The sequence below is a fragment of the Schistocerca nitens genome, chromosome 5 (assembly GCF_023898315.1).
Source record: "Schistocerca nitens isolate TAMUIC-IGC-003100 chromosome 5, iqSchNite1.1, whole genome shotgun sequence".
NCBI classification, from domain to species: domain Eukaryota; kingdom Metazoa; phylum Arthropoda; class Insecta; order Orthoptera; family Acrididae; genus Schistocerca; species Schistocerca nitens.
The window spans coordinates 791,752,339-791,764,545 of NC_064618.1; the positions used below are offsets into that span (position 1 = coordinate 791,752,339).

General features: G+C 39.3%; 1 protein-coding gene across 1 annotated transcript in view; it reads left to right on the plus strand.

Moving 5' to 3' along the window:
* Nucleotides 1-2,191: 2,191 nt before the first annotated feature.
* Nucleotides 2,192-12,207, plus strand: part of LOC126259781 (RING finger and SPRY domain-containing protein 1-like) — a 166,111-nt gene continuing 156,095 nt past the window's right edge. The window contains exon 1 of the mRNA XM_049956788.1: nucleotides 2,192-2,783. Within this exon, the coding sequence (XP_049812745.1) occupies nucleotides 2,563-2,783 (221 nt within the window). The 5' untranslated portion in view covers nucleotides 2,192-2,562. The remainder of the gene's footprint in view (nucleotides 2,784-12,207) is intronic.

Here is a 12,207-nt window from a genome sequence, read left to right on the forward strand (position 1 = left end):
CTCCAGGCGGCAGGTAAGGTGAACGTCAGATGCGTCGTAAGTGCTCTACCAACGGAGCTACCCAAGCGTGACTCACGTCCCGTCCTCACAGCTTTACTTCCGCCAGTACCTCGTCTCCTACCTTCCAAACTTTCCAGAAGTTCTCCTGCGAACCATGCAGGACTAGCACTCCTGAAAGAAAGGATATTTCGGAGACATGGCTTTGCCACAGCCTAGGGGATGTTTCCAGGCGGCAGGCGGCAGGTAAGGTGAACGTCAGATGCGTCGTAAGCATAATATTTGTTTGCATCTATTTCCTACGTTATTTCCGAATTATTCGAGTTAGTTTCTTGCCTCCAAGAGTTTGTGTAGTATCAGAAGGCATATATGTTTCTAAAAATGATTCTAAAATAAGCGCAAGTATGGACAAAAACCATGAATATAGTGGCAAGCTACAACACATTCGTGAAGAAACACTTGTGACATTGGACAGAATTGCAGCTTACTACATCGATATCAAAAGAATATAAACACACAGAATCACATGTAAGAAGCACAGACATGTACCTCTACATGCAAAAGCGATGGACAGCTCGTTTATCGTTCTGTAGGCCTACTGTGTTTGTCATTGTCGCCTGTTGCCACAAGTACGACCTTCATCTTCATATTATTCTAAGTGGGACAAGCAACTAACAAATAGTGGGAGAAATATGCTGAAAACATTATAATGAGCTGATTATATTACATTTCACGCAAAACCAAATATTTGAATAATTTTCAAACAGTCTGTCTGTAGGCACTTTCCTTGTCCCATAATAGTTTCGCTCGAAGTCTATCGATCTGCACATTCTGACACTATACACGCTTTTGTAAGACACGAACAGCTGCACTTAATCTAACCACTTCATCATCAAAGCAGGTCTGTGTTGATGATTCTCACGAATCTGGCACTAATACATGGAAAGTTGAACTGGCTGCTTCTGTGTCATAGGACTGTTTTACAGCTTTAGATTGACTGTCGAACCTTTGTGGCAGTTTCCTCTTCATCGTCAGTTGAGGTGCCTTATTTGGAATGTCAAATAGTGTGAGTACTGCATTCCATACGAGTCTGTTATTGTCTGCGTCCATGAACTGGTTTTGTTCGAAATGTAGCGAACAAAACCTAATATTATTATACAGGTAAACCGGGTCTTTCTTCATAAGGTCTTCTCGTCTGCTATTAACTAGCCATTTTTTGCTCCTAAAACGAAACATTCATCATTTATACACATACAGTTTGCAAGTGAATCCTGACGATACACTTTAGTAACATGATGGTATATACCTCTCAGGATCCTTAGGAAACCTGAAAAAGACAGCTGTGGTGTCTTCTTCCTATTGCTGCTGCAATTTATTGCGCTACAAATGCTCCCGATGGTAGAAACCATTGTGTAAATCAAAGTAAACAGTCACTATTCGATTTCACGATCGCGCCGAACTCACAGTTCAACCTACCGGCCGCTTGGGGCGCTGCTGGCGCTGAAGGTAACAAAATCTAGGGGAAGTGTCGCGACTGTTATGTTAGACTGTGGTTGACGTGTCGTTGCCCACCGTGTGAATCGAGCCTAACAAATCACAAAAAATAATAGAGAACGAATGACGAAGAACAGATAACAAAGAGGTACATTAACAACTGATATCAACCGCGACAACGAGGATCTAACGAAAGTAGGACGAAATTAAGTACGGAAGATGAGAGTATGGCCCTGTATCGAGAGAAAATGGGATATGGTGTCATGTAATCAAGTGAGATCGCTGATGTTAGCTGTCAAAACTTTTGCAGCTGAGTAACATTGACGGTGGTGTGAATGCCACCATTTGAAATGCGTTGTGGAATGTTTGAACGTGCTGCGGCGTTACGGCCAGTGTGGGTTATCCTTAATGGACTCATCCGAAATTCCTGATAGTTCTTCTTGTTTTTCCTGAAAAGCAATATGAAACACATGAATGAATGAAAATCAAAGAAATGCAATATTCAATCAAACATTCAGGCTGAAGACAGCTTTAATTATTTTTACTGCTCCACTAAGAATGCTGTTTGGACAAGTCTCTGGCGAGAAATAGAATCGAACTGACGGACGGGTCGAGGTGGTGTTGGGTTGATTACGCTACATCGAAACCCGCAATCATTGCAGTAACATCTTTGTTATAGCGTTGTTATGTTTTAGTTAAATTCTTTGGCGTACAGTGTGGCCGAGAAGTAGATGTACAGTAATTAGTTTTTTGTCACCTGTATGTTATTTATTATTCTGGTACACTCCACTTGTAATTCTGAACGGGTTGATCCGTATTCAACAAATGCTACCTCTGAATTAACGAACTGCTTGCAGACATATTCTTTCAAAGTTCCGCGGAGAGTAACCACCCACTGTAATGTTTACTTGATATAGTCTGCTGTCACAGACGGGAATAGGAAAGTTTTCCCTGCCTGTACGAGAGAAGTACAGGATTACCAAATGTCTGCTAAATGCCGTCAAATGATATTGCGTACCTGGTACAGGAGATCGCACCCTGTTACCTTCAAGGGTGTATAGCATACCTACTATGGGCTCATGCCTTTGTAAAGATCAAGATTCACGAACTGAAGAAAGAACACAGAATGGCTCAGCAGTTCAGTCCGCTACCGTACACATTCCAGCCGGAGATTGCAGGGAATGCCATACATCAGAAGAAAATTGCGGATTTTCGCAAAGGTTTCGTTCATCAGCGACAGTTGACAGACTTGTTTTGGAAACGCTCAGCGTCATTGGCTCAATGGTCGAGAAGTAAGTGAAAGTTTTATGTAACAGCTTTTATCGTTATTAACCGGTGACAGAATTACAAAGTCATTTTGTCACCCTATTGGTCCACGAATGCTGATTTAAATTTGTAATGATATCCTTGTGTTGATTTGAAATCTGTTGTAATAAACATTGTCCACACAGCAAAAGCAAAGTTCATGATTAACCTGAGTGATAGGCACTTGCTTCACTCCTTCACGTATCCAAACAATATAAAATAATTTTCTTACACCGGCCCTTCTCTCTCAACGGTTAAGGAAAGATTATAGTTACCGACAGATCGATACTTTCATGTTGTTGGTTAGTTTAATTGTTGATAGTTACAATATGGAAAAACTCACTGTGTAACTGTGACATCCTTTCTCGGGAAAGTACTTATATTTTCAACTTATTAATGTTAAGCATGTAGTCATATTTACAAATTAATTTGCGTTGTGAATGTTAAATGACACGTTCCACATGATTACGATTTATTTGCCAAAGATCCGTGGATCATGAGACTGACTAACCTGTTCGTTGTTTCCTAGCCAGTTCGTGCTGTATGACGATATACCTAATGTTATTTCATGCCTCGTCATTGCCGAGAAGTTGACATCCAGAAACCTTAGGCACCATAGAAACTGTTCACGTTTAATTTCTCTAGCAATGTGGCGTATATACACACCAGCAGTTACATGTGCCTTCCCTGTCAAATTTCTAGCAGTTATGAATACTGTGGTTTTTTAAAAAGTTATTTCGAACACTCATACATTTGAAAATGCCAAATATAAAGAGTATAACTTGTTTTGCAATTACATTGATTGAGTGCAGGCATGAAACAAAACAGTGTAGTGGTATATTAACAGTTAGTCAACACTGTAAACAAACCCCTGCTGTATGACACAACCAAAGTGATCACAGAGGGTACCGTTATTTTCCTTTACGCATTGTAGAGTACTTGATTTCGACAAATTTTGTTTGAATGTTTTGTTGGGAGTTAATAATTTTATGAGTATTACATCAATCTTTTTAAAATAGGACCCATATAAATGTAAATTCTTCATCGCAAAAATTGAGGAGTAAGGCCTATCCTAAACGTTTTTGTCTGATTTTTTGCAGTCTTTTCTCCAGAATAAAATCAATACTTCAGTGTAAGTGACTGTCATATGAAGAATGTACTTATGATATTATTCATTGTTATGAGTATTTGCTGATACATCAGTCATAAATTGTATTATGAAACTAGATCTTAATGCTCATACATTATTATCTTTTGGTACTCAGAGCAACGGTTTATTTCATAAAGTTCTGTTTGATGTGGGTCTCTTGTTACAACATTTTGTACTTAAAGTATGTGTCATTCTTGTATCCTCTTATAGGAAGGAAATGGTTACACAGTCATTAAAACCTTTGTTCACATCTGTAGCAAAATAACAATGATAAATTGTCGTAAAATATTTTGAAGTCATACCTAAGGGGCATTTTTACTTCGACAGAACAGTATATGAATAGAAGTTATCAGAAGGATTTTATTTTGTCCTACATGCCTTGTGAATGACTGGATTCACACAGGTTGTCATCCTCACCCTTCGGATTCTGAGATTCCCAGGTTGGTCTTCACTGATGCAAAAAGTTTGTTGTTACTGATTGATGATTTTGCCATGCCTTCCAGTTAAGAAAAATGCTACTTTCTCATCTGTATTCTGCAAACCACTCAGAATTGCATCACAGAGGGTACTTCCTGTTGTGGTAGTTATTTGGACTTCTTTCTGTTCCATTCACATATGGAACAGGGGAAGAATGATTGGTTCAGTACCTCTATGCATACTGAAATTAGTCTAATCTTGTCTTTTTGGTCTCTATGGAAGTTATATGTGGAAGATCATAGTACATTGCCAGAGTTATTGTTTGAAGCTGGTGCTTGAAACTATGTAAATAGACCTTCACAGATTAGTCTGCATCTAAGTGTTTACCAGTTCAGTTTTTTCAGAAATTCTGAGACACACTCCCATTTGTCAGAGAAACCTGTGACCATTTGTGCTACCGTTCTTTGTAAGCACCTAATTTGGTACAGTACCACACACTTGAGAAATATTAGAGGATGAGTCATAGAGATGTTTTATAAGTGATCTCCTTTGTAGAACAATTGCATTTTCGTGGTATTCTGCTGATGAAGCAATCTGTTTTACCTGCAACCAGGCCTCGTTTAAAGTCCAAGTGACACAAGCCACTGCTCTGCACACCAGGCCAGATTTGAATACAGTTCATATCACACTCAGTAACAAAAACTGGAACTGTTAAAGTGACAAGGGAAAAGGAGAGGAGGGCAGTGAATGATTAGTCATTTGTGTAGCAAAATGTGCTCAGACCGGTCCGGCGCATGACTAAACCTATGTCAGTGTTTCATTTTATTTACGTACTCGTTGTTACTCCAAAGCATTTGTATGAGTTGACCGTTCTCTTGGCGGGGGTGATAGCAGCCACACAGCACTTATAAGTTTCAGATGATAAGTTGTTGTTGTTGTTGTTGTGGTCTTCAGTCCTGAGACTGGTTTGATGCAGCTCTCCATGCTACTCTATCCTGTGCAAGCTTCTTCATCTCCCAGTACGTACTGCAGCCTACATCCTTTTGAATCTGCTTTGTGTATTCATCTCTTGGTCTCCCTCTACGATTTTTACCCTCCACTCTGCCCTCCAATACTAAATTGGTGATCCCTTGATGCCTCAGAATATGTCCTACCAACCGATCCCTTCTTCTAGTCAAGTTGTGCCACAAACTCCTCTTCTCCCCAATCCTATTCAATACCTCCTCATTAGTTATGCGATCTATCCATCTAATCTTCAGCATTCTTCTGTAGCATCACATTTCGAAAGCTTTTATTCTTTTCTTGTCCAAACTATTTATCGTCCATGTTTCACTTCCGTACATGGCTACACTTCATACAAGTACTTTCAGAAATGACCTCCTGACACTTAAATCTATACTTGATGTTAACAAATTTCTCTTCTTCAGAAACGCTTTCCTTGCCATTGCCAGTCTACATTTTATATCCTCTCTACTTTGACCATCATCAGTTATTTTGCTCCCCAAATAGCAAAACTCCTTTACTACTTTAAGTGTCTCATTTCCTAATATAATTCCCTCAGCATCACCCGATTTAATTTGACTACATTCCATGATCCTCGTTTTGCTTTTGTTGATGTTCATCTTATATCCTCCTTTCAAGACACTGTCCATTCCGTTCAACTGCTCTTCTAAGTCCTTTGCTGTCTCTGACAGAATTACAATGTCATCGGCGAACCTCAAAGTTTTTATTTCTTCTCGATGGATTTTAATACCTACTCCGAATTTTTCTTTTGTTTCTTTTACTGCTTGCTCAATATACAGATTGAACAACATCGGGGAGAGGCTACAACCCTGTCTCACTCCCTTCCCAACCACTGCTTCCCTTTCATGCCCCTCGACTCTCATAACTGCCATCTGGTTTCTGTACAAATTGTAAATAGCCTTTCGCACCCTGTATTTTACACCTACCACCTTCAGAATTTGAAAGAGAGTATTCCAGTCAACATGTCAAAAGCTTTCTCCAAGTCTACAAATGCTAGAAACATAGGTTTGCCTTTTCTTAATCTAGCTTCTAAAATAAGTCATAGGGTCAGTATTACCTCACGTGTTCCAATATTTCTACGGAATCCAAACTGATCTTCCCCGAGGTCAGATTCTACCAGATTTTCCATTTGTCTGTAAAGAATTCGCGTTAGTATTTTGCAGCCGTGCCTTATTAAACTGATAGTTTGGTAATTTTCACATCTGTCAACGCCTGCTTTCTTTGGAATTGGAATTATTATGTTCTTCTTGAAGTCTGAGGGTATTTTGCCTGTCTCATATATCTTGCTCACCAGATGGTAGAGTTTTGTCAGGACTGGCTCTCCCAAGGCTGTCAGTAGTTCTAAAGGAATGTTGTCTACTCCCGGGGCATTGTTTCGACTTAAGTCTTTCAGTGCTCTATCAAACTCTTCACACAGTATGATATCTCCCATTTCATCTTCATCTACATCCTCTTCCATTTCTATAACATTGCCCCCAAGTACATCGCCCATGTATGGACCCTCTATATACTCCTTCAACCTTTCTGCTTTCCCTTCATTGCCTAGAACTGGGTTTCCATCTGAGCTCTTGATATTCATACAAGTGGTTCTCCTTTCTCCAAAGGTCTCTTTAATTTTCCTGTAGGCAGTATCTATCTTACCCCTCGTGAGATAAGCCTCTACATCGTTACATTTGTCCTCTAGCCATGCCTCTTTAGCCATTTTGCACTTCCTGTCGATCTCATTTTTGAGACGTTTGTATTCCTTTTTGCCTGCTTCATTTACTGCATTTTTATATTTTCTCCTTTCGTCAATTAAATTCAATGTTTCTTCAGTCACCAAAGGATTTCTACTAGCCCTCGTCTTCTTACCTACTTGATCCTCTGCTGCCTTCACTGCTTCATCCCTCAAAGCTACCCATTCTTCTTGTACTGTATTTCTTTCCCCCATTCCTGTCAATTGTTCCCTTATGCTCTCCCTGAAACTCTGTACAACCTCTGGTTCAATACCTGGTTCAATGATAAGCTATGTCAATAATATTGTCATGAAAGGGCTACATATTATTGTTAATTTGTCACTAAATATGTCCTGTACCAGCTGCATCAATTGACTTGGCAGTGAAAGGAATTAGCCTCTATCACTTGTGCTAGGACCACACTCAAACATAACACAGTGTTTACAGATTCAATGAATTCATCAATCTTTTGATGCGGCTGATCAATAAGGTTAGGTTGTGCAGTTACGCCATGATAAATACAAGCAACCTGTAAGTGATTGAGCAAAGAACACACTGGATAAATTGTGAAATCTTTCCCAAAACGGTGTATAATAATTAAATAGGCTTAACTAATTCTTGACACAAACAAGAAAAAGAAAAAATGGTAGTGCTGTTGTTTGCAAATGAATCTTAAAATATGGCCCTCAGTTTTGCTCCTGAGTGTAGTTTCATTGTGAGGTCAGAATAGTAATACTTTATGTGGTTGTCTGCATTGTTTGTTATGATGAAGCAGGTTAGTCGCATCGTGATAAATACTGTTACACACGTGCATCCTGTGCCTTTTGTGGAATTATACCTGGTGTGTGGTGATCCGTACTTCCAACTAGAAACTGAATGCTATCCCTGTAGAAACTGAATGCTATCCCTGTTGCAACACTCAGCAAAGAACTTCCCTTATTTGGAGAAATCAACAATGTCATGAAAAGGGTAGATTGCTACTCACCAGATACAGGAGGCATTGAGTAACAGATGGGCACAATATGTGTGTGTGTGTGTGTGTGTGTGTGTGTGTGTGTGTGTGTGTGTGTGTGGTTGTTGTTGACGAAGGCCTTAATGGCTGAAAGCCTTATTTTGTGACAGTCTTTTTGTTGTGCCTATCTGCGACTCAGCATATGGTGAGTGCCAACTTTCCTTCTCGTAATATTGTTACATTATTAATATGTATGTACAATAACTGCAATCGAAGTCTGTAATGGGTGGGACTTGTGTGAAGTAGAATCTGATTTTTAATTTAAAATTGTGTTATATCAATTATTTTTGAGTCAGTAGCTAACATAATGTAGATGGCACTTTCACTTTTAATAATCTTGTAGAAAAGTTTTGTTGCCTATAAATAACATGAAATTTCAGTACAGTGTAACTTTAAAGCCTTGCGTACTGAGTACTTACTTATTTCACTTGAAAAATGTACCCCTTAGAAAAAATGTAACATTGATTTCCCAGCATGATTAATGTGTGGATTTGCGAGAATAGCAAGAACTTGTTGAAACACTATATGGGAGACATCCTTCTTGTCAACTCTGAATACCTTTGTCAAGTCCTCTGTGGATCTCATACACATTTTATGAATTTCCTCATTGTCTTCAACACTTCTCTGTGCAATCCCAGCATATCTGTATGTAGTAGATTTCTTTCTAGCAGTTCAGAATTCCACTGAAATAAATGTTACTGGCCTCATTTTTTCCCACAGTTGGTTCTGAAGATGTAACTTCTTTGGGACTGTTTGTCAACAAGACATTCAGGATATGATTCATGATCACTTATCTCAGGATCTGTGTAGAGGAGGGAATATATTATAGATGACTGTAGAAAAACCTGCACTTTCTCTAAATCTAACTTTAGAAAACTTCTACCACATATTGGCTTACAGATATTGTAATCATTGAAGTAATGCTTGCTGTGAATATCTTTTATCTTTTTAACAGATTTCCAGCATCCATCCAGAGGGACTCTGTTTTCATCACTATGATCTCTTGTCAGGAGAAGAAAGTTTATTCCCAGAACTGATTTAGCACACACTAAAAACTCCTGCACGTTGCTGATGACTTTTCTTTGCTTAACTTTGTTCCAAAACGCCCATTTTGTTACAGTTCTGATGCCATCCACTGAATCCTTCGCATGAGATGTTGCAGAGAAAAACCATTCTCCAGACACTCCAAAGTCTTACATTATGTAGCAGAGGTTAGAAATGGTAAATTTATTCTTAAATTGATATGTGAAACCATCAGAAAAATTCTAATCGAGATAAAGTTTGGAAGCTCTTGTTTGAGTATGTGTCATGGCACAGTTCATTGCTCACAACTGCAAATGGCTATAATCTGTGTATGACTCCAGTAGGCACTTTGTACCGGTATCTCATCTTGTGTCTGTGCTACATAGTTTTTTGCAAAATATGTTTGCAATATAACTTCATCCTCACTATCTGATGCTTTCATAGTATTGAAAGCTGCAGATTGTATTGACAAAGGTGCACTGAATTTTTTTACATGAGACTGAAGTTCAGAGAGAGCTTCATCAAGACTTCTCCACTAGCAGTAATCTGTTTAGGGTGACACTCTATGGTCAGTCCATTGTCTCCCAAGATATTATTTCGCATAAAGCAAACTTTCCATCAATTGGTGTGTGTAAATTTATATGCCCTTCTTGTGTGCACTTGTCATGCATATTCCACTTTCTGTGTCGCAGCAAATAAGATTCAAAAGGTCAATGTTAGTTGCAGGGAAAAAGTTAAGTTAGCGTGATATTTGCATGCACATACGTTGTGAGACATTCCAGAAGTTAGAACAACGTTAGGCCACAACTCATAAAATTTTGAAATCTTGATATCAGTATCTGTATTCTCTTGCTTAAAAAAAACTTGCTTAAAAAAAACTTCCATAAGTGTTGTATTTACGTGATGTTTCTGCAAGCTAACTCTTTTCCCAGTTTCATGGTCTCCAGTAGACATTACATCCTTTATCTACATCTACATCCATACTCCGCAAGCCACCTGACGGTGTATGGTGGAGGGTACCCTGAGTACCTCTATCGGTTCTCCCTTCTATTCCAGTCTCATATTGTTCGTGGAAAGAAGGATTGTCGGTATGCCTCTGTGTGGGCTCTAATCTCTCTGATTTTATCCTCATGGTCTCTTCGCGAGATATACGTAGGAGGGAGCAATATACTGCTTGACTCTTCGGTGAAGGTATGTTCTCGAAACTTTAACAAAAGCCCGTACCGAGCTACTGAGCGTCTCTCCTGCAGAGTCTTCCACTGGAGTTTATCTATCATCTCCGTAACGCTTTCGCGATTACTAAATGATCCTGTAACGAAGCGCGCTGCTCTCCGTTGGATCTTCTCTCTCTCTTCTATCAACCCTATCTGGTACGGATCCCACACTGCTGAGCAGTATTCAAGCAGTGGGCGAACAAGCGTACTGTAACCTACTTCCTTTGTTTTTGGTGTTTGCCTGCTGATTTCATCCTTCATGAAAAAGATGTGTATTTTGAGCAGAGAATCACCTGTAAGTTTGAGATGTTTTCTTCTCTATTGAGAAAATCTGCGTTACTACCTTTTTAGGTAAACTTTCACTCACAAGATTTTTCGTTTTTGCTGATTTTTTGAGGGGCTTGAAATAAAGCGCCTTCTTTACCTGAGAAACAGTTTTGCCGAGGGGCTGAGGACACTTGTAAGATCCTAACTGGGAGGCACAGGTCTCAAGCTGATCTTCAATATGTACAGATTTTAATTGAAGTCTGTACTTCCTTTTTCTTTTAGCTTCCTCCTTGCAATGTTCCAATGAAGAATTTTCACTAGAGAATGCCTTCATCTTCCCATTTTCTTTTGTACCTTTCTTTCTTTTTCATTATGGGGTTGTAGACATCTTTCTTCAACTCTTCTTTTAAAGTTTTCTCATATGCTCTGCTGATGTTGTTTGCCCCATTTTCTGAATAAATAATAAGTTTTTATTTAGTGCAAACCATCAAGGCACTTGGTACACCAACCAACATAACTTAAAAATGACAAGAAGGGTTAATCAAACAATTGAAAATCCAGGATGGAATGTAACAATGTTATGAAAAGGAAAATTTGCCACTCACCATATATAGCGGAGATGCTGAGTCACAGATACACAACAAAAAGACTGTCACAAATAAGGCCTTTGTCACACACACTCTCATGCAAATGCAACTCACACACACGACTGTAGTCTCAGGCAGCTGTAGCCACACTGTGAGCGCAGCACCAGTGCATGATCAATGGTCGATTAGCTCGAGCACTAAAGAAAGAAGTGGGATGTACACGTGGAGAAGATTTGAGGGGGAAGAATATTCCAAATACAAAATTCCTGAGGATGTTGTCAACATGGTAATGGACTATATTAAATGGTTCCCACCTTATGACAGTCACTGCACTAGGGCACACAACCCTAATAGAAAAGACTACATTGAGAAACAAGTTCCAGAAAGAAGTGCAGTGAAGGAGTGTTTCTACAGATGTGTTTTCAATGAGATATTCAACTTATCGTTCCATGCCCCAGTGAAGGATTCCTGTGCTACGTGTGATTCCTTAAAGTGGAAAATTTTGACTACAGAAGAACCACTAAGTCAGCATTAGTGCAAAAACAGAATGAACATTGGAGAACAGAAGTAGTAGCGTGGTAGTGTTTGGCTGAGGACACACAACTCGGTCAAAGGAATTTGAGTATCGTAACTATAACTTATGATCTTCAGAAAGCTTTGCCTTTCCCTAAGGTTTCAACCTCAAAAGCTTATTATTTGAGGAGCTTGGATGTCTACATCTGTTGCATTTATGATCTCAAAATGGACATCCCCCTGTGGGTCCGGGTTTAGAATAGGCCCAAGGTATTCCTTCCTGTCGTAAGAGGTGACTAAAAGGAGTCTCTCACATTTTGTCCTTTATGTGATGGTGCCCTATAGGGTTTGGCATCCAATTTTCAAAATTTTCCCGAAGAGCGAGCCAATTGGGGAAGAGTGCCTTACATGGTGCATCTTGCCAATTGTGCACTGAGGTCTTTAGCCCACTTTCTCATTGTCGCATTGCAGTCCCACTCATTCTCCATCT